Genomic DNA, 23540 nt, shown 5'->3' with positions numbered 1-23540 from the left:
TCTTCCTAAACAACCAAATCCCAGATGCTGACTTTTTTTTAAAAAAATTGGTCGACATGGTGCATTTTTCCATCGAGAGGAAAGAGGTCTCTTTTTTTCTTTCTTTACTGTTTTTGCACTCTCATTAGAAGATGCTTAATTTAAAAATAAAAAAAAAACAAGAAAGAAGAAAAAAACCAAACATGACGATATGATTTAGAAAAAAGCACGGCTTTATATATATATATATATATATATATATATACATAAATATATATATAACTTTCAAAACGGGCTGAATGAAAGACTCCGCTTGATGCAGCTTGCAGCACATGAGTTGGAAGTGAGCGTGTCCGTGGACCTCAGAGGGTTAATAACACTCACTTTATTGCATTTCCAGAGTGTAACGCCAACCATCTGTCTGAAATCTGAAATTCCCTTGGTGTTGATTCAAAATGTGCTCTGGCACAATCATAAGCATCGCTTACTACTGAAAACAAGAGGTCTGCGCTGTGGGTTGAACCATTTGTTAATGGTGGAGGGGGGTAACACTATGCAATATATTCAGTTTTAGAATTTATATTCACTGTTAACTGTAACTGCACTTAAAGTGTTAATACTATCTTATTTTAATAAACAACACTGTCATATGTAAAACTAGGGTGGCACTTGGGGTGGCAAGAGATCGTTTTAGGGTGACACTTGCCACCCCATGCCACCCTTCTAGATCCGCCTCTGCAAGCATTATGACAAACTTTAAATAAGTATTTACGACTTTGGTGTAAAAATTCTGAACTCACAACGACTGACATAAGTGGACTACTTCCCACATTCACTGAAATGCAACAAACGCCATATGCGCGTTAGACACTAGTGATGTGACGTTCTGTATCGAGGCTTCGAAGCGTGTGTCGAGTAATGGAGGGGGCGTTTCCGCGAAGCGCGTATCGAGGCTTGCTTCATTTATGGGAGGAGCTGAAAATGATGACGTCCGAAGCCTCGCTGCCCGGCTGTACCACGTGACTGGTTCAGGAAGCGGTTCAAACTTTGCCGCAAATAATCATTTTCCATACTGCCAGCATAAATATACACAGTATACTGCCATCACTACAATATAGATGTTTTACACACTCCTTTTGTTGTTGACATTTACAGGCTGTGTGCAAAATGCCACACTCTTCAAATTCATGCCAACTAATATTTTTACGTCCAGTAGGTGTTCTGCTAGAGCAAATGAAGCTTCAAGAAGCTTCGCGTTGAGGTGAACCAATTGGATGAAAAGCTTCAGTGCTTCATGAGGCTTCATCTGCCCATCACTATTAGACACTATATATTGCAAACTTTCATCTGCTATGTGCCACCAGTATCGTCTGACTGAACGTACCTTCGGGGGTCGCTGTGGGGAGAGTCAGCTAGCGTTATTCAGCAGCACCACCACACGGTGGGGCTGTTATCACTGGTTTGAACTGTGGCTGCACTCGTCGCACACTGACAGCTTGGTATGACTTCGCATACTAAGTAAAAGTGCTGTTTTGCATTTTCCCGGATAAGACTGAAAACCCCGTCTGAAGTCGAAACCCCCCACCCCTGTATGTGATTCGGGTTGCGTTCACTCGTATTAGAACTCGCAGATCAACTGACCTGTAGAGTCAGATCATGTGACAGAATGGAGGCGTCGCTGAAAAACATTCACCCGTTCACCACATACACATACCGCCAGGAGCCCATTTCACAATAAACGGATAAGGCGACAAACACCCCTGTCCAACTCAGCTCGTAACGTTTATTTCCTCACACTGCAATGAAATGAGGGGAGCATGGGGGCCAAGGAGTCGAGGATAGGATTCCTGTCATATGACGAGGCCGTTAAGAGAGGTAAGCCAAAAATCGTGGGAAGTAGAAATCTGTCGTTGCGCTAGGTTAGCTGTCTGCTTTTGGGCTAGCCATATGGAAAAGAGAACGTCCTGACCACCCGTTAAAGTGTAACGCTTTAACTGGGTTCACCTGTTATACGAAGTAGACGCCGGGTATAAAGTAAACGCACGGCCTCGATGGAATTGTTGTGCCCAGTATTCATTTCGGCATTAAAATTTGTCGAAAAGCTTCCTTATTTTTTCTGATGTTTAGTTAATCACTAGCTGAGCATGTATTTTCCGCAGTCGTTTGCCCTCGTAAGAGACAACGCTGGGTTGCAGCGGAAAGCGTATGTGGATAATGAAATCTTGAAAAATAACGTAGTTAAACAGTCGCTGTGTAAAATCTGACCGCGCCGAATTTAATTATTATTCCTTATAGCATAGAGATAATCCTGAAGTATTTTTATGAAGCGCGTGTCTTTATTTAAGTGCAAGGTCTAGTTAAATTGGCAGGTTGTTGAACTACGCTTGGTTTGACGTCCTGTCCAGCTAATTGCTGTGGGAGCTAGTGCTGGCTAGCGAGGAGGGATGGGCTGCGCGGACAGTATTTGGAGAAACAGTTGTGAAAGAAATCTCGAATCCGTGCTTGAATATATTTTTCATTTATATATATTTTTGGATGGCATCACAGGTTGCCTCTGTATCAAGCTAACTGCAGCTGACTAACGTTTATGTCTGTGCTGCTACCACTAGCTTGCTTGTCTAGTAGCTAGACAGTTAGCTGGCTTTCACCTAAGTTGTCAGTGGGGAATGCCTCCAGACTGTTTGTTGCAGCCCTCGTCTCCCGGTTTTCAAACCGAGCCATGTGCTGCTTAATCGTTACTGTTGTTGCTAGTGAGCTGTCAGGTTCTGCGGAGCCTAGCGTCCACCAGCTAGCCGTGTAGTTGGAGCGGAACAACAACCAGTTGTGCTTTAAATAGCTGCCGCTGCAGTCAGTCTCTTAAAAATGATCAGGTGGGCTTTTTAACACTGGGGAAGCCATTGGCTGGTCTCTGGTAAACAAACAAGCGTTGACAGGCCTGTAATCTAATGCAGCGTCATGATGTATTTCAGCTCGTATGGGCTTTACTGGAAGCATTTTGTTGTCAGGTTAGTTTAAGTACGCACAGGTGAAGCAATGGATACAGTGTAAGCATAGCGGCACTTATGTAAGATATGGGTGAACATTTATCTGCAAACACACAGAGATCTTATCCCTGATGGCTTTCTTGTTGCACTTTACTCCCTGGGTTGGCAACAGCTGAACTTTGTCAGTCCGGATTCCAGCCACGAGAGCCTGTTACACATCTATTACTGTGTCATATCTTTACCAGGCTTCCGCAGGGAAGTTTGACCGGACATCTTTATTATTATTAATGTTATTATGTTGCCTTAGCACAGTTTAGATTTTCGGGTAGCGTGACTTCAGTCTTTGTAATACTGCGGCTTAAATATGCCTCAAACAGATTGCCAGTTACACTCTGACGATCATATGTGACCATACACACAGGGTGGGATTATCTAGTCTTATCAAAGCAGTCACATGACACCATTTCTAATTGCTACAGCAGGCTTGACTGCCGCAATTATGAGTTCAGTTTTCACGAGAGCCTATTCTGCCAGGACATCAGCAGCGTAATGGGCTTACAGTCAGAAAGATTCACCTTTGTTGTGTTATCCTCCGATCACTCCTCACCACCATTTATTCATTCCTGCCTGATTTGTGCGTGGTAGTTTCTCGAGGGATAATTGTGCCTGAAACATTAGATCTGACCAAAAAGTGCGTGTTCCTCCTCATCGTCACTTTTCTGAAATAGAATAAACTCAAATCTTAGAAATGTGGGAAATCTAATATATAAACATGTACCGTAATAAGGGGTTCAAGAGACACACATCTGAGAGTGTTAAGATTTTAGAGGTAAAAGTCATCTTCCCTTTTTCTGTTGACTCACAGTACAATTGAACATTTACTCATGTGGGAGAGTGGAGCGTTAATTTGTTTGAGAGAAGGTTCGAGGCTCAAGTCCAAACATTTGGTGAGTGGCTTGCTGCAGTGACAGCTAACTTCAGGTCAGGTCTAGCGATGGTGTTTATTCCACACTGAACGGCTCCACATGCTTGAATCTGCTGTTATCATTACGATCGTCGTTGTCCGTGAGGAACAGAGCTGACAGAACAGTAACGTGACCTGAACGAACATTTAACTGCATTTGTAAAACTATCAAGGATGATGGGTGTGATTCTCTCTTGAGTAATAAGGTTCGTTTTTAAAGTAATCTCACTTTGAATGGCACTTTACAGCAGGGAAGTGATGCTTCCATTTAGCAGCTGATTGTGCATACTGCAGCAGACAATGTTCACAAAGCTTTCCGTCCAGGGCCAGAGGTGGGCACTCATCATCGTGTATCATATGTGCTTATAGAGACTGTGGTTGAGGAGCCCGGGTACACTTACAGGCTCAGATTTTGGGGATTACATTTGGTTACATTCTGTTTTTCTTTTATACTCCTGTCTTTTTTACACTCCCCAGCCCACTAACTCCAGGCTGCTCTGATTGGTCAGCTTGCCCAGAGATGACAAGCAAATGAACTTAAATTCTAAAAAACCAAAAACCCCTCCCACTCAGTCCAGAATGAACAGAGCTCTGTGTAAATTTCATACAGTAAAGCTTTTTCTTCGTGTTAGAGATACAGTTTTGATAGAATCAAAGCAACAGATTCGTTGTATTAAAGTTCCTCTCTGTGAGTTTTGGGGATTTCACGGCACCACTGTGATGCATTTTTGATTTCATGCATTAGAGCAACCAACAACAGCTTCTTGATAGCATGACCTTCAACCACCACGGGCACCTGCTCCTTCTACAAACATGGAAATCTCTCGTATGATTTAACAACACTTCTAACATCTGTTTTAGTCGTCATTTGGAAACAGTTCACATCAAAGAGTTCCTTCATATCCTAAACCTGAATAGATTACATAGCAGAATGTTTTACAGGATGCAATGAGGTGATTTAATATTATCGATACTGTATTTGTGAAAACCAACACTTTTTTAGAAATGCAACTTCATTCAGTCATTTTCACCCTCTGCTACTCCTGCCACTGAATCGCAGTCAGTTTCTTTGCAGTGGGAATAATAGGAAGTGGAGCGCTGAACACAAGTATAGTGTTCAGACCTGCACACTTCATAGAGTCGTAGTTGATTTTTGGACGTTCTGTGATGAAGAAAGCACAACTATTGTGCCACTTTCCTTTTTCACAGTGATGCTCGTGTTTGGCCGAGTTTAACGGCGATGTGCTTGTTGGCGTTCCTTCTTGTCAGTCAAATTCAAGAGGGAGCAGATGATATGGACCCTTCCAGTCATGGTGGTGAGAGGCTGATCTCAGTTGTCACAGGTAGCCCTGTTGTTGATGAACTGGCCTTGAGGAAGACGTTTTTAACCGAGCAACAATACGTGGCTTTAAAAATGTGGAGCTTCATCTGGATGTCTTTCTTGCTGTCCAGAATAATTGTTCATGATTTTGATGGAGCTGTCAAAGAGTTGGGTTGACGTGTTTACCTGTTGTTGTGGTTCCTTGTGTTCTCAGTGAGACCGGTTCTTCTTAGTAATCTTTCCTGGCACTTTTCTGGAACACCTTCACGGGTTATTTGTACCTTTGTGGTTGACCACTATGTAGTTCAGCGATGCAACAACAACAGCGGTCACTGTGACACACAGCCTCACACTCACTCTACGTCAGCAGGCCTTATCAGCTGAGTTAATGCAGCGCTGCTTTGCATGGGGATGTAAATTTGTATTCTGCTGTCATAGAAACCTCCAGTATGGTGTTTGCTATGGAAACGTGACTAGATAGCAGTGCAACAGTCTATACAACAATCTCTATATTTTGAGCAAAGTTGTAAATGTCAGGTTATTCCAGGATGCAGTTTAATATTGTGGAAATCCAGTGTGATGGAGCTTTCTACGACCACGTGGTATATGCTTCACAGCAAGTATTTATTTTTCATTGTTGAGCAAAGATAAGAAGTTTATCAGCTGTTAAACAGCCTCCTTGAGTTGGAGGTTGCTTAGTTTTTGGTCCTAGACTTCCTGCATGTGGTTACTGTAAGTTTACACCACACACAGGGATCTTAAGCCTTCTAGTTTTAGGAAAGGCACACAACAAGGGCATTCTTTTGTTTTTACACCAAAAGTACATGTTGAAGGTGTCGAGCTGGGGTGTGACGGTATTCTATCATTTCAAAATCAAGTACAGAATTCACAAGTCACATCTGAACGCCCCTTTGAATCACTGAAACGTATTTTTCATGTTCAGCTAGTGAAACATCATGCTGAACAATGATAAATAATAAAGATTTCACTCATCGCTTTTCATAAAACAGAGGGGATTTAAACATAACCAAAGGTATTCACAAAACTGCTGAATGTGCAACAGTGCAGCAAACCGAATAATGATGAGCAGGGCTGTGAGTGGGACGGACGTTAGACACAAGATGACAGCGAATGCTACCATTGGAGCAAATATCTGAGAGGCAGCATGTTGGGCTGCATCGCTTCTGTGTATGGATAAGTATGGAAGACCATTTCTTTGCACTGGGATATTTAACAAATTATGGAGACGGCGAACTCGGGCAGTACTGTGAGACACAGACTACTTCCAAAATTATTACAAATGACCAGAGGCTCCCCAGTAAGTCCCATTAGGACTGTTGTTGTTTACTTTTAAAATTACTAACAACACTGCACCCAGCTACCTTAAGGACCTTTTAAACCCTTATGCTCCTGCCAGGGCTTTAAGGTCATCGTCACAGTTACTGCTGGCTCAGCCCAGATCTCGACTTAAGACTAGAGGTGATCGATCGTTTGCTCTTGTCGCACCTGTGCTTTGGAACAATCTCCCGATTGGCATCCGGGCATCTGATTCTATTCATTCTTTTAAATCACAGCTTAAAACATATCTTTTTAAACTTGCCTTCTCCACCTTTTAATTGCTGGTTTGTTTGTTTGTTTGTTTGGTTGCTGTGACCTATTGACCTCTTGTATTAATTCCCTCCTATCTTTCTATTGGTGTTTTTTATTATGGTGGTACAGCTTTTATCTTGCTATTACCCATGTGCTGTAGTCATTCTTATTGGTAGCTTTTATCTATGAACATAACTCCTTATTTTTATTTATCCGTTATCAATGTTTGAACCTTTTTATTGTTTTATGTAAAGCACTTTGGTATGCCCAAGGCTTTTAAATGTGCTCTATAAATAAAGATTGTTGTTGTTGTTAAGGAGAGAAATCCCTCCACGTCTATGAATAAAAACCGAGTGTCGGTCCAAAGTTACTGTCCTGTCCTTCACCACTGGAAACTTTTTCTGCTCCTGTCATGGCTGCATTGTAGGTGGATGCATATCTGCTTGTAGAATTTTTGTTCATGTAAAATTTTGAAACCTCATGTTGTCATTGCCAATAAGGTTTCATGCCTCTGGACATTCATCGATTGTGGTCCACATTTTATTTCCGTTTTATAGAAATTAATTGGAAGACTAGCTTTTTTTCAGTTGCACTTCTTATTTATTCTTTGCTTATTTCTGACTCTTAATGATCCTGTTTCCATCTGACATGAATGGTATAGTTAACCATCCATGAGCCCGTTCAGCCTCTGTAGGTGTTTCTTTTCCTTCCTTGGCTGTATTGTACAGTTTGTTTGCTTTTTTTAGAGTAATTGCTCTAAACTCAGAAGAATCTGTAATAGTCTTATTATGTAAAACCCATTTGTTGTTTTTGTTGTTCACCTTTTTTCCCTCTCCGACAGCACAAAATAGACCCTAAGAGTAAAAATGATTTTCCTGTTTTATGTGGTTTTTCCTCTTGCCGACCCCACAACACAGCAGCCTCGTGCTGGTTGCGTGACATCATGTCCACAGGTGAAATGAGCTCTTCAAGAACAGCGCTGCATGTATGTTTGCGCCTCTAGGTGTTTCTGTTGATGCTTTGCCCAGACTAAACAGGGCACCGAGGCACATGTGAGTTCAGGATTTGCTGCTTCAGAAGCCATGGTGGAGGCTTCCAGTCTCGACAGCAGCAGCGGCCGACCAGGCTCAGCTTATTTTATAGGACAGAAAACATCAAGTCACAGCAGGAGGTTCTGGCTGCTCCTCTACTGCCATGATGATTTAGCGAGGTGGCCATATAGTGGAAACCTGCTGTGAAAGTGTCTGTGTGGACAGTATGGGAGAGCCAAAGACAAGCTAAGGATGCAGTGACTTGTGTCGGGTGTTACAGACGCAGTCTTTAGACAGCCTGAGACTGTGAGTGGCTGAAAAGTGTGTTTGGGGCACTCGTAGAAATCACACCCATTGTTTTGTGTGAATCGAATGGTAGCCATTGCATTTAATGCCACTCAGTGTCTAAGAATACCCGGATTGCATCACAGCATTACAATACACAAAGTGTTCTCCATAATGAGGCCTTTCTTTGTTTACTTTCCCATTAGCGCGTCTTATTACAACAGTTTTCTGCTCTCTGGCAGTGCCAATCATCACGTTAGATCAGGAGTTCCAGGAGAACAATGTTTTATTTTATTTGACTCAAACTCGTCTTCGTTTGGTTTACAGATTCTTCGTTCTGTATTTAGCGGAGCCCTTAAGTTATGTAAAAGTGACGCACGTTGAACGTGAAACAAAAACAGAAGGTGTCATCAAGGCAAAGATGAAATGAGCGCAATATACAGGAAAATCAAAAGAACTGTGATGTGTGAGAAATGGTTTTCACAAACGTAAATCATCAAAGGTTTATACCAAGAAAGCATTAAGGTATTGAACCAATGAAACAGTTATTTTGAAGCTTGATCTAAAGTAGAGTTTGATTCATCAGTCGCAGTAAAAAGATAGTTTCAAAAAGTAGAGACATCCTTGTTGCAGTTTTGGTGTCTGACTCTGATTTGTGATTTATTCATTTTGCTGATTCTCTTATAAGAACTGTAACTGACAGCATGTACATGCAAAATTCAACTGTCCTTCAATGCACAGTGTCATTTACTTGTTTATGAAACTGTGTAGTTCCACCTGACTGCACTGAGTCACAGGATATTCTCTCACTTTAAGCGCTTTAATAAATTGAACTTAAAGGAGGTGCAAATAATTAACTGAAAATGAGTTGCTGTACGTGCACCTTTATCTGGTGGCATATTCTGCCTCACCAAGCAAAATAACAGATTTACATTAAAAACAACAAACGAATATTAGATAATAAAATAATTTTTCAGTATGTTTATGACATCACCAGGACATGAACCCTTTTTCCTTCCTTGTAACTGCTTTGGTCCTCTGGTCTCAGTGAGGCTGCTGGCTCGGGGGCAGCTTTGGTTCTAGAGCTTTCTTCTGTTAGCTTTAAAATGTCCATGCTCAGCTGGGTGAGAGGGTCAGTGTCTGACCAGGTTTGCTGTTACCACCATGCTGATCTTCCTGTGGTACTGACAAGGTATTTGATGGACTGAGTTTAATTTCCCAGTAAACATCAGTATCAGTAGAATCAGTTATTAAGGCCCTGTTTGTAAATGGCCAGTTTACAGTCACCAGTTAGCCAGAGTACCTGGAGGAGACCCACAGAGGCGCAGGGAGCCTCCTCGCAGTCAGGTGACAGTGCTCATTGTTTAACCAGTGTGTGACACTAAAAACAAAGAATTAAGAAATCATAGAAACTTTCTCAGACGTGCCCTCATTTTTAAAAAAATGTTTCTGATACATTCGGATGGTTTTATGTGATTGGAGTCATACATGGACTCTGTTTAGCATTCATTTTTAGTTTTTTGCAGTCTTTGTTCATATCCATACAGAAGAACGGTGCCTTCTGCAGTTATTTTACTGGTGAGAGTCCCCCAAACTTATTTTACAAGCTCGGGCTTGCTAGCCACGACTATTTCAGACGTGTTTTCCTCAAAGTGGCAGGCTTGTTGTCTACAGAGTAGACAGCTTTTTTCCCTCGTCAGGTGCATGGGGTGGTTATTGAAGACAATCTTGTAAAATCTGCTTGGAAGCCTGAAGAACCAGTAACGACAGGACTATAATTTAGAACTCGTAGCTTTAAAAACAATAAGTGAAGCAGATGCTACAGGAGGGAAAGAGCCTGCCCTTCATTTATTATTCCCGTTGAAAGAAGCTGGTCTCTGGTTCGGTGGCTGTGTGCATTAAAAAGCTCATTTCAAGAGACTAACGTTGTAGAAGATGACCAGTGCAAGCAAATCTAAATTCAGTGCCAGACACAAATCCAGACATTCAATATTAACGAGCTGTTGGAGATCTGCTCCTCAGAACAGGTGTAATATCTTCATCAATGCAGTTACTGTTTTAAACAGAAATGATTTAACTTGATGAATATTTAACATCAGACTCCAAACTCATGAGGACTAAATGGGCTCCTCAGCCAGCTGTGCTCTGCTACCTCTGGTGAACCACCTCCACATCTGTCACCATGGAGATTGTGGAGCTCTCCTAGGACCTCCAGGGTATTTGTTATGCTTGCACTTGCTAATATGTGTGAGATGAAGGCCGCCACATCTTCACGATTCATGTGACTTTAAGGTGCCTGGTCATCATCGCCATAATATTAGATGTGTGTACGTTACGGCAGCAAGTCCCACTATAGGCTGTGAACATTTCCACAGGCCCAAATCTGAACAATAAGCCAAAACGTCTGTAGCCATCTATCTGTTTGTACCTTAATCTGCATTCTTGCATGGAGAGGTGGGAGGGGACTAATCGCTTTTCTACAGCCTCATTAAATCCTGTCCTGGTAGGTTAATGGTTAACTGGCTGGGCTGTTGATGCTTTGACGTTGGATGTATTTATATTACAGACTGTAATGAGTTATGGAAGGTAATTAGAAATATGTTTCACTTGATTCGTAGTCATAATAAAAATACAACATTTTTTTATGCATCGGTCATGGACTGATGTCATTCAGTTTTCTCACGTGTCTTTTAATAAACTGCATCAATGTGGTTTGAAATTTCATGACCTCAGTTTATGTGCAGCTGCTGCAGCTGAATAGAGTGTGCTGAGTGCTGTTACTGCTGCTCTCTGGCTGCACAAGGTCAATTTATTGGTTGGTAATACAGATTATTGATAGGCCACAAAGAGGCGTTGGACCCTGAATTCATGCTTGTACGTGTGAAGAAGGGAGGGAGGGCGAAACATGAAAGGAAAACTAGTACTTACCCTGATTTGTTCTACTTCGTTGCTTTTGAACTGACCTTTGAACTCGAGTTAACGGTTGATCTGCGTCACCAGTGTTTGGTTCACTTTTTCTTTCGAGTCGAGGCAGTGCAAAGCCAGTGTGAAGTGTCTGCTTTTTTCCTGTTCGTTTTCCAAATCTTTCATCGGTTTTCTTTATAAAATGAGTCAAAAAGCTCTGTTGGGATAAGCTCTTTATGTCTGAAGTCTACAGCGCAGACTCAGAGAGGAGCTCAGAATCTGAACTGAATAACGAATCATGTAACAAAATGAATTCATGAATCTGATTCTTATCATCCTTCACATTAAAAAACAACTTCAAAGATTTATTTGCTGTTTTTTTGTTGTTGTTTGTTTGTTTTGCGGTTAATCAGAGATGTGGAGGACAGCCAGGTTTCTGTGTGCAGTGGTTGTACGGATCATTTTCTGCTGCTTGTGTCATGAATACAGTTAGCTGCTACCTCTCATGACACACAAGGGGGCTTTAGTCTCTCTTCCTGCAGCTTTGTGCTCTGTGTTGATCCCCATGTGTGATTGGCTGCCTGCAGCCTGTGATTCAGCACTTGAGCATTAATCAGTCCTGTCTTCAGTTGGGTAGCTGTCACCTCTCATTGATGCATGGGTTCAGGCCCAAGTAGAAGGCGGGTACCCTGCTGACCTCAGACCCACAGCATGTAGCTGGGCCAGTTTATTAAAATGGCTTAGGTGTATTGTTAGAATTCCATCAATATTATTTGTACAGATTGCTTAATATAATTATATTTATCCATATTGTCAATATGTCTTATGGCTATAGAATTTGTGAAGATGTAATTCTCAAAGCTAAGCTCATCAGTGATGTTGTGGTCAGCTTTAATGCTAATCATGTAGGAGGATGTTTAGTAATCTGCCTGGGTACTATGGGATGTGCTAATGTATTAGGGTTACATAATTGGATAGGTGCTGATGGAATTTGCTGCTTGCACGTTTGGAAAAGGCACCCGAGGCTGAAAGGTATGAAAGATATGCTCCCATCCAGATGATGGATGTCTTTTTCAGGTAGGGCCTTGTGTGTCAGCAGGACGCTGCTCGAGTGCACGCTTCATCTGTTACCACAGTATAGCTTCATGGTGCTGATCTGGCGTACCTCAGGTTCAACCTTTCAAACACTTTGCTCTCTCAAAAGTCCAGCAAATGCTTTCCTCAGTTCCCAGTAACACCACAAGTGGTGCTAAAATAGAGGGGATACAGAATTGTAACAACGTCTCTTAAAGCGGTACATTTTCTCATTTTAAATATTAAATATTTTATTGACAACTGATCATAAAAACAACATAGTGGATCTGCACCTCAGTCATTGCATTATGTGCACAGTGTTTTTGGCACTGGGGTTGTATTAGCAGTGATGAGAAAAATGAAATGAGTGAGCCGCGTGAGCTCAGCATCAGCCTCTCGAGGCAGCCGTACATAAACAGGAGTATTAGCTGCTCCAGTTTCTGCAGTTGCCATCCAGCTTCACGTAGATTTTGTACTCGGCAGCTGGTAGGTTAATGACTGGCCAATGCATACTCTGTGGTCCTGCAGGTGCTTATGGGGTTCTGTGTGCACAGTTCATGAAGAGAAACATATTTCCCTGTAGTCCTAACTGCACATCCCTGAACGTGGATGACTTATAAATGGCCCTAGATCACACAGACATGCAGCTTTTCTGCAAAGTACAAAAGGCTGTTTGGTGCCTTTAAAAACAGTCGTTTCTTTGTGTTTTCATTCAAATATTGTCAACTCTTCCCACACATGGATATTTAACAGAAGTTAATGTTAACCTTAGAGTGTCAAAACCAACACAAGATATTTGTTGTTTTGGATCAGAGCCATGTCTCCCTGCTTGCTACGGGAGAATCTGCAGAGATCTGTGTGCAAAAGGAGAGTGGGTGTGGGGCTCTGCCGAGCGAACACTGTATGTAGTCCAATTTTAAGGTATCGACCTTACTAGATATAAACTATATAGCATCATCCTGCATTGCAACCAAAATCTAATGAAACATTTTAGCTGCTGATGTTGCTCAAAGATTCCTTGGCAGTCGGTTCTGCTCTTTAGGTGCAGATCCACCACTGAAATCAGTGCTAGGCATGAGAACTTTGGAGGCAGCTAAGTAGGGGTAGCTGTGTTCACTGGAGGAGCCAAGGTCACTGCCATTGGGTGGCATTGGGCGTATGCAGAATTGGCCTTCCCATGAGCCCTTTTCAGGATTTCTGTTTCAGGATCCCTTGATCCACAAGGTGATGTAATATTTGTGTGTGTGTGACTACAGTGACATTTCTGAGCTCAAAGACGACATCAGATGTTGCAGCTTGTTTTAGTACATGTGGAAAAATGTTACATCGTTAACAGCAAGGTTTAAAGGAGTGGATAGCCGTTTGTCCTGCTTCTGCAGGATGAAAGAAAAAGGTCACCAGTGATCTACTGGTGCCTCAGTCTGGGTAAGATCACATGGATGTTAGGCATCGCCCCCCCAGTGGGAAGTAAAATCACTGTTTTTGTCACTTTTTTCCACAAATCAATAGACTTTATCGACTGTTGCCACACAGGTGCGTACACACACACACACGCGCACGCACACGCATGCACACACACGCACGCACACGCACGCATGCACACACACACCTTCTATTAAGTTGATCTTTGGCTTCATACTTGAAGATGTGGTTTATCATTGTTGGCCTGTTGCAGATTTTAGTGATATAAAAGAAATGCAAACACTTGCACTACGAGGGAAATTCAATACAGCCGGGCTTTCTTTGCTTTAGCGGAGTTGAAAAAATCTAAAACCCCAGCTGGACATAACAGGTATCACAACGGTGGTTATCAGCTTCCTGTGTTAAGCTGAGCTTTCTGCTCTGGGTCCGATGCACATTCTCATCAAAGGGGCTTTTAATGTGTTGCCCGACTCTCCTTCAGCACAGAATAATCCCCACGAGCACAGCCGACTCCAGTGAGTGTTATCAAATGATTATATTGAAATGGTGATAAAATCTAACATTACATTGCAACACTGTTGCAAAGAAGACAGGAAATTAATGTTGCAGAAAATTGTTAATCCTGTGATTTAGCGCCCAGAGCGGTACGATGAGCATTTTAATCAGAGTTAATTGTTTTAAGTGTGGGTGTGCTCACGGTGCTGCTGTTCATTTTTAACATAACTGCCTCACATTAGCTCGGAAACTTTAAACTGGATACATTTAAACACTGAAACTTACTGACCCACCGGCTAATGAAGGAGATGTGGAAATCCTTTTAGTTTGCCTGCACACAAAGGGAAATTAACTTCATTGATCAAATAGCTATTCTTGGTTGTTGTTGTGTGTTCTAGTAGCTTCCAATTCAACAGTGTAAAGGAGACTTGGCAGCAAAGTAAAGCAAAAATGTATAGATTTCTGGCATCACCAAAAGAATAGACTGCACAAGCCACTAACAACAAGATGCACAGTTTGCACTGCTCTGACTTTGTAGCTTCATTTGCTGTTAGTAAGCTAAACAGCTTAACAACTGGCACATAGAGAATACAGAGAATTTACATTGCAGTTAAAATATGATGCAAATAAAAGAGTTTCTCTAAGGTTTTGTGCTCAGAAGAAGATGCCATGGTGAGTTGGTCAGTTACAAAGAGGGCCACTTTGGTAACACCAAGAACTCTGACTTGAAGCTCGACGTAGCTCACTGACCCATTAATCTCGCTTTGCTTTGGCTCAGCATCAGAGCTTTTCTGCAAAATGGGGCGATCGTGGTTCAAGAGTTGGGAGTTCGCCTTGTAATCGGAAGGTTGCCGATTCGAGTCCCGGCTTGGACAGCCTCAGTCGTTGTGTCCTTGGGCAAGACACTTCACCCGTTGCCTACTGGTGGTGGTCAGAGGGCCCGGTGGCGCCAGTGTCCGGCAGCCTCGCCTCTGTCAGTGCGCCCCAGGGTGGCTGTGGCTAAAGTGTAGCTGCCATCACCAGTGTGTGAATGTGTGGATGACTGGATGTGTAAAGCGCTTTGGGGTCCTTAGGGACTAGAAAAGCGCTATACAAATACAGGCCAAAATGACCAAGATTTTAAAAAAGCAGCCCTCAGACGTCTAACTTTGGGATATCTTCATCTTTATACCAGCGATGACTTATTAAAGAAAGTGAAAGGCGTAGGGTTAGACGTGCACAGCTTCTTTGGATTCGCAACACGCAAGCTAAAATCCCCATGTAGTTTTCAGCCAGCAGAAGCAGCAGATACACGAGGCACCAGCGAAATAAATGTTCACAGTTCAGAGCTGTTGCACTCCGTCGGGTGGATGTCATTAAGCGCTGATGTTTGTTGGTGTCATTCCATGTTTCAGTGGCTCTCACCGCTGTGCACCAGGAAACCATTTCTGTGTTGAAATAGACTGCACGCAGGTGTCGTTACAGCAGCTGGAGTGATCTGTGAAAAGGACCGGAGGCCTTTTTTAATAGAATTCATCTCTCCCAAAACAAAACACACACGATTCCCATCCATTATCTCAGAACACGAGATCATGTATTATTTTCTAATGATAGTCTGTTTTTTACATTCCGTGCAGTTTCCACTCATATTTAGTATTACCACAACCTGCACACCAACGTGCAGGACTATGCAGGGAGCAGATAAACCCATGACTCTTTGGGACAGTGGCTTTCTTTAGTCTCGTTGTCTCTGCGAGGTTGTCAGTGACCTGTAAATACCTTCTGATCGTCAGCTTACCTTTCATAAAACCACATCTTGGCACTTTTTTGGCACTTGACACAGTTTTCGTGTTGTGCCCAAAAACCAGGATAATTGAAAAGGTTCTTGTTCTGTGTTGTGCTTACAGCACACCTGTGCCCAGCAGACGTGTTGTTAGTTTTATACATTTATATAATGCTTTCCTAGTCTTGCTGACCACTTACTTACTTTGCATTTGTACAGCACTTTATTCTGTAGACTTAAACCACATCATTGCCAATTTAAAATCCACCCAGGAAACCCCGGCTGTGGTTTGGGTTCTTCATGCTGCGAGGAGACACCACCCTAACGATGTGCTCGTCCTCTCAGGCAGGAGAAAAGCCTCAGTAGCAGTGTGACCTTTAACATTTTTCAAACTCGCTGAGCCTGTATCTATAAATACATTTTTTAGGTTTTGTATGGTTCAGTGTTTCTGTTTTTGTGGAAATAAATGTGAAGAATGAAGGTGGAGTCACACCCTGCCCATCAGCTGATCTTACAACTCTTACTTAAATTACCTGAAGAGACACCAGCTCCCTCCTCATACCTGTTATGTCAGTTCGGTCAAACACCAGCACCCTGCTGTTACTGCTGAAAGGCATTTGCGGTAATTTATTTGCGTCACTTCATTAGCACAGCCCGTTAACACAAATTGTGCATTCTTAGTAAAGTTTGATCCAGCTGAGGCCGTTAGTTTAAGGCTTTGTCTGTGTGACAGTAGTCAGAGTGAAACTGCGTCTGTGGAGATGACAAAGGTTACTGGGCCAACCAAGGTATATGCATGGTGTGTGCGCCCGCACCGTCACTTCCTGTAATTGGGGTTTGAACTCTGTTTTGTTGTTAAACTGATTTTTACTTTTTTAAAATAAAGATTTATGTCCAGTTACTCATGGTTACTTGCTAAAGAGAAGTCAGAGGTATGTGATTGGCTCAGTTTTACTGATTATCTGCCTGTCAGCAAGATTACAGTAAAAGTAACTGTCTGCATTTCAGTAAACTTAGTGGAGAGGTGGAGCATGGTCAGAAGAAGAACCTTTTGAATTTTAGTGTTGTTACTTTCTTTAGGGCATTGTCTCGGTGGAAGGCGTGCTCTCCGGGTCTCCTCGGATGTCGTTAGCCTGCGTGCACGGGCTCTGCTTTTTTGTTAAAGGCACAGTAGTCCACTGTTATTTGAATTAGCTGTTGCACCCTAACACCAACGTATCCAGGTAAAAGCGATTCTCTTTTAATGTCTCTCCTCTTAAACTTTTAGTTGGAAATAAAGTTTATTGCTCAAAATGAGTTTATGCCTGAATGTTGCCGGCTAACATCGCGGTGACAGTGTGTGTGCATGAGCGTTTGCACGTGTGTCTGGGTAGGCTTTAGGGTCAAACCTGAAACCCCATGAGCACTACTGCCCCTACTGGCTCTGTCGAAATAGGTGATATCAGAAACCCGAGTGTGGTTCAGAGACGCTTATAAAGAAAAGTTTCCATAAAGGCGGAATAACAGCTTTTAAGGGAGTTGTTGATGGAACTCGGCATGAGTAGTTTTCCGTAAGACGCAAACAAAAATGTCATATGTGCTTCTTGCTTTGACCTTGTGCTGTCGAAGGGTTAAATTAAACTGATTCAGCTGAAGCTGTGACAGAAAATATTACACGTGTATTAAAGAGCAGTTGTCGAAGTGGAGCTGATTAGACAGCATCAACAATGTGAGCGTTGACAGAGAGGCGTGGTAGTATTAATGTAATCATGTAACAGTGTGAAAGAAAGACTGGGATTGTTTTTACGTTTGCCTTAAGTGCACTAAAAAGTCGAATCATCACACGTTACAAAGGCTGTGCAGATATCACTGGCTTTAACGGATGTGCAAGTTTGCATATCTATCACACATGGTTAGCTTTGACTTTGACCACATGAATCTGTTTTTAAGCTCTATTTTGGTCTCCACCATCTCCAGTGACGGTGTGTCTTTGTCATCATATAAACAACATCTTGCATTGTAAACATATTCTCCAATCAGACTTTAAAATACCTCGATGACAATGGAGATTCTAGTGCTCTCCATCCCGTCCTCATCAACATCTCATAAGCTTCTCTGGAAAATTTCTCAAGATTTGTTGCACACTTGGAATCAAGGATGAGCTAAAGTTTAGCTGATATGTCAATGAACATTTAAAGGTCAAGAATAGTCCAATAACTGTTATGGTAATTATGTCATAGTTAGCACAGTCCTGTCTGTCATAACTAGAGATGGACCGATCCGATATTAGGTATCAGTATCGGTCCGATACTGACGTAAATTACTGGATCGGATATCGGAGAGAAATAAAAAATGTAATCCGATCCATTAGATATCAAAAAAGCACCTCACAAAACTTGCGACACGGCGTAACTCAGCTCATAACCGTAGCACATCGGAGCAGTGTGGTCACGTGATAGAGCGGTCGTGTGTATTTGTAGCCTCGCTACCAAACCAGCATTTCATCTCCGAGGAAGTGATCCCCGAGAGAAGTAAAGCAAGCGTGTAAGTTCGTCTCTGAATGTTTGTAAAGCATTCCAGCGTTAAGCTTAACAACCTATGGAGCGACTGCCTCTCTCCCTCCCTCTCCTGCTGCTACTTCAATCATGAACCTGATCAATGATCAGCTGATCGGCTTTTCTGTCGCGAGTCCGTGTCTCTTCTTTGTTTTTGGCCCACTTTGCACCAGAAAGAGGAAACCAGCGGCTGAACAACAGCAGCACGTTTAAGCTTGATCAGCTGTTGTTAGAATTTATTTATTATTACTTTCTACTCGAGGATCTTTTTCTACAGCTGACGCTGGTAACTGTGCAGGGGCGGATCTAGCAAAGTTTAGCCAGGGGGGCTGATAGGGCATGAACAGGGAAAAGGGGGCACAAAGACATACTTTTCTTTCTTATTCTCATTTAAAATGTCTAGCTTTTAATAAATAATTATCTGACACACAAAGTTTTAATTTGATGTAAAATGTATAGAAGTCCATTACTGTATATAGTAACTGTTAAGTCTAATATATATACCCTAGTAAGCTATACTACTTTTTCCTTTGGGAAGGTACCATCTGTGCAGTCTGCAATTTTGTTGAAGAAAGATGTTGAATCTATTTAATTATTCTTGAAAAATAATTGATTTCTGTGCATTTTTTCCCACACTGCATCAAATTAAGGTTGATTACATCGATTAATCAGAATCAGAATCAGAATCAGAAACTTTATTGTCATTGTCATGAGAACAACGAAATTAAGAATGGTCCCCGATCATTGCATCATCCCTAGCAATATCAAAATATAAATAAAACAATAAAATTCAATAAATAAAATAGAATACTTAAAATACTAATAAGATATAACAGTAAAACATTCACATACATTCCCACACACATGCTTCAGACCGTGCATAGATTAACACAAGAGTGGCGTGATGGACATTTTTTTTGTAGTATTCAGATGTGTTATTGCAGTTGGATAACAGCTGTGTTTGAGTCTATTAGTCCTTGCTCTGATTGCCCTGTACCGTCTGCCTGAGGGCAACAGTTCGAACAGGGAGTGGCCAGGATGTGAGGTGTCTTTTATGATGTTTTGGGCCTTTTTAAAACAGTGGGCGTTGTGTAGAACTTCCAGTGTGGGGAGAGGGCAGCCAGTGATCTTTTGGGCAGTGTTAATGATCCCTTGGAGTGCTTTCCTCTGAGCCCCTGTGCAGCTAGTGTACCAGATGCATATGCAGTAAGTTAGAACACTCTCAATGGTGGCTCTGTAGAAGGACACCAGCAGTCTCTGTGTGATGTTATTCCTCCTGAGAGTTCTCAGGAAGTACAGTCTCTGTTGGGCCTTTTTCAGCAGCTCGGAGGTGCATCATGAGGTGGAGGGTGGGGGGTGGTTCCCTATTTTTTTGCTGGGAGTTTGCAACCCTATTAGTTAGGTTGCTTAATATTTCTGCTAAGTGCTCTTTAAAATACCAGAATAGGGAGGATGGAGCAGGTTTAAGTTTATTAGATTGATCAGTTTTGCTGAACTATGAAATATTTTGTGTGTAGTGTATTTTTTTTTTTAAATACAGGTATAACAGAATAGCTTCAGTGTTGTTGTTTATTTAAACTTGAGTATGAACTTATACAAAATGCCGCAATATATTAAAAACACACTATATCGGATTCATATCGGTATCGGCAGATATCCAAATTTATGGTATCGGACATAAAAAAAGTGGTATCGTGCCATCTCTAGTCATAACACTAACCTGCAACCTCTCTGATTGGTGGAGGCATATAAATACAAGTAGCCACAAGTGGTGTAATTGCAGCAATGGCTGTAATGGAAGCTGCATACTGTAGTGGTAAGACTACACACCTCTGGAGCGGGGGTTGCAAGTTTGATTTCCACCCGGTATCCAGTAAGGGTCCTGGCTATGACCCCCATGCTAGAAACAAGCCCTGGAGTGGCGTGGCTACGTCTGCAGCCTGTCCACAGTTCAGGACACAAGCATTTCACTGCATGTTCACTATATGTTGTACTGTGACCAGTGTTGGGAAGGTTACTTTTAAAATGTATTCCATTACAGAATACAGATTACATGCCCCAAAATGTATTCTGTAACGTATTCCATTACGTTACTCAATGACAGTAACGTATTCTGAATACTTTGGATTACTTAATATATTATCATGCTTTTTACAACAACGTGAATGTACTATTGCTGTGTGATTTATTACTATTACTGAAGGTCCACGACTCCGAACTGTAGTAAAGGGACCTCTGACTAATACGGCGGGGTCCCTGTCGGCTCGTAGCCGAAAAATAGCTTTACTTTGTTGTGTGGGTCAACTTTTCTTGCGAGAGACAGAGAGAGGCGTTGAAAGGCTGCTCCAACGGAACTTATTGTTTTCGGAGGAAAACAGGAACACGGTGTACAGTCGAGTCTTAATAGCTTACTTACAACTGGGCTCGTCAGGCACTCTTCTTGGCTGCAGTGGTTATTATTATATTTACATGCTTCCAGCTCCCGTTGTTGCTCGATGACAACTCGTACCTTTCCACTCCCCTTTTTCTCCCTCCTAGCGCTCACAGACCCATAACGTGTATGGCAGTCCATTCTCCCTGCAGCACGGACTACACTGCCCATGATGCTACATTCTTTAGAGCTATGCTTGTAGCATTCTGCCTGTTAGCTTAGCACAACAACAACAACAACAACGAAAAGGCGCTCTCTCACCCAGGAAACACACAGTCGCAGAGAGAGAGAGAGAGCGTCGCCCTGTAACCATGGCAACCGTAACGCTGCCACCTGGAACAACAGAACGTAGCTGTCAAACAAAACCCAAACAGTCCTGACCCGCGACAATATGAAACAGGAAAGTACCGCAGTGTAATCCATTTATTTCAACAAAGTAACTGTATTCTGAATACCACCTTTTTAAACGGTAACTGTAATGGAATACAGTTACTCATATTTTGTATTCTAAATACGTAACGGCGGTACATGTATTCCGTTACTCCCCAACACTGACTGTGACAAACAACAGTTGTATATTTGCAATTACATAAGCAGTGTAGAAAATGAGCATACTGAAATGACTAAAGTTTCTTTCTTTAAAGCCACACTTTAATGCAGACAAGGTCAAATTTAAGGACGTCCGTTATTTGTAGTCTCTTAAGACTACAACAGGAAACACACTGTTTTAGTTTATCATTGATTCAGAAAACATCAAAGTTGCGCTTGGATCATTTGATAGGCTACCCTCTGACGAGCAACATCCAATCCTGAAGCAGGTGGACCAGTCATCCAATCTAATCAGACATTTGTCAAAACCAGTCGAGCAGTTCTGTCATGCTGCTGTGGCTCCAACCCCAGCACTACCAGCTTTTCGTATGGAGTCTTTAAAGTGCCCTCAATTTCTAACTAATGTACCTACATTTGTATTTGCTAATTTACTGCAGCTTATCCCTGTTGAACTGTGATTGGCTGCTGAAAGCTGATAAGTCAACAGTTAATGATTCCGTTTTACTGCACGCTGACCCCTTGCCTATCAGATGAGCGGCACCTACTGGTATCTTGTTGATCATTTAGCTACAATGTGGTCATGGAAGCTGTAAACAGGATCCTTTTCAGCCGTTAGTCAGCAGTTTGCTGTCACCGCTGTGTATAGTCGGTGACATTGTTCGCTACAGCGCCACAGTTACTACTACATGTGTAAGCAGCTTTGTCATTTTTACCAACTGTTCCAGAGTTAATCTATGGATTAACGACATGACACCGTTAAACTTCTTTTTCAGGCGCTTCTGTTAGAAGATCATTTTAACCGTTGCATTAAAAGCGCTTCCTCTGTTTACTGTAATTGGATGGAAGTCATTCTTTCTGTGTTGCTGCCAACAGTTGTGCTGCAGTCCTAGTGAAGTGAAGGTGAAAGAAATCTGGCGTCTAGTCCTCAGAGCTTCAAACAATGACATTTAAAAACATTAAAGACGTATTTCAGGACCATCCAGACCTTGGTCCTAATACAGTTTTTAAACTGTTGTAGCCATTGCTTGTTTCTTTACTGTTTATCTTTCGTAGATTCTGTTTTTCTCTTGCAGACTTGTAGCATGACTTCGCAAACAACTGCAGATCAGCTCTCCGTCTCTGTTGATGTAATCCCATCTCTGTTTGTCTCTCTGTAGTCACTGATGTGGAACTGAAGCGGCTGAAAGATGCCTTCAAAAGAACCAGTGGCCTCTCCTATTACATGACCCAGCAGTGTTTCTACAGGGAGGTGCTGGGAGATGGAGTTCCCCCTAAAGTCGCAGAGGTAAGCCACAATGATGTCACACCACGTATTCTGAGTGGGTAACGGTGGCGGCAGTTTCCAGGAAGCCAACAAAATCAGTTCGGTTATGCCTTAGCAGTGTGACCAACGAGCTTTGTATGAAGGATTTTATTGTAAGTACAAGCTAGAGATTTTAGTTGTAGTGAGGGGCCATTTCACCTCACATTAGGCTCAGCCTTGCATTCCACTGAAAGACTTATTGATCCAATAAAAAGGTATCATTACCATTTTATAGCTCTGTGTTTCCTGTTGAAAAGCATCAGTCTGATGTTCGAGGCTAAAGAACAGCCAAAGTTCTGCAGGGGAATAAATATAGAATAGCAACGTAGTTTCCAGTTTATTTATAGCTGCTTAAAGGAGACTCTTCGTGCAGATACAGAGGAGAGTCTGTTTTTCTTTGAAGTAACTGAATCATTAAAGTAATCAACACAGACCTAGACTTGATATATACAGCTGGTGTATATGCAACAGTATGACGATATACGTATAATATAGTCTGACTACAGTTTCCCTCACACATCCCCATCTGACAGAGCTTCCTCTTGTCACTTTTTACGACTTGTCATTCTCATGTTACACATTTGAAACCTGCTCTTCTTCTTCTTCTTCTTCTTCTTCTGGTGAAGTTGACAGATTTAAAAATACTCTGGAGGAATATAGACTGAAATGAAATGTAAAGACTCAAAGTGTAATAGTCATCGAAGAATGGGCAGTTTATCTTTCTCTCTATACATATAGATATAGAGAGGACAGAATCAGAATGCTTTATTAATCCCTGACTAAATTCTGTGGGTTACAGTTGACAGTAACCAACAAGACAGTAACAGACTAAACTGTTTAAATAATGCAACATGTCAGAGAGTTTACAAATGTAAGAAATAGCACTAATATGTACAAACGGCTCAATTATAC

General features: G+C 41.9%; 1 protein-coding gene across 7 annotated transcripts in view; it reads left to right on the top strand.

Moving 5' to 3' along the window:
* Positions 1 to 1616: 1616 nt before the first annotated feature.
* Positions 1617 to 23540, top strand: part of usp32 (ubiquitin specific peptidase 32) — a 68834-nt gene continuing 46910 nt past the window's right edge. For 2 of the 7 annotated variants that reach the window (XM_085380477.1, XM_085380478.1), the window contains exons 1-2: positions 1621 to 1854; positions 22483 to 22610. In XM_085380477.1, coding sequence (XP_085236603.1) covers positions 1797 to 1854; positions 22483 to 22610 — 186 coding nt within the window. In that variant the 5' untranslated portion in view covers positions 1621 to 1796. Of the gene's footprint in view, positions 1855 to 22482; positions 22611 to 23540 lie in introns of all 7 variants that reach the window. The other 5 variants (XM_085380474.1, XM_085380475.1, XM_085380476.1 and 2 more) reach the window with 5 other exon arrangements.

Source organism: Rhamphochromis longiceps, linkage group LG14 (genome assembly GCF_057381845.1).
Source record: "Rhamphochromis longiceps isolate RC_006_pf linkage group LG14, R_longiceps_female_GT1.1, whole genome shotgun sequence".
Taxonomy (NCBI): Eukaryota; Metazoa; Chordata; class Actinopteri; order Cichliformes; family Cichlidae; genus Rhamphochromis; species Rhamphochromis longiceps.
Note: the sequence above shows the minus strand (reverse complement) of the source record. Positions and strands in the feature narration are given on the sequence as shown.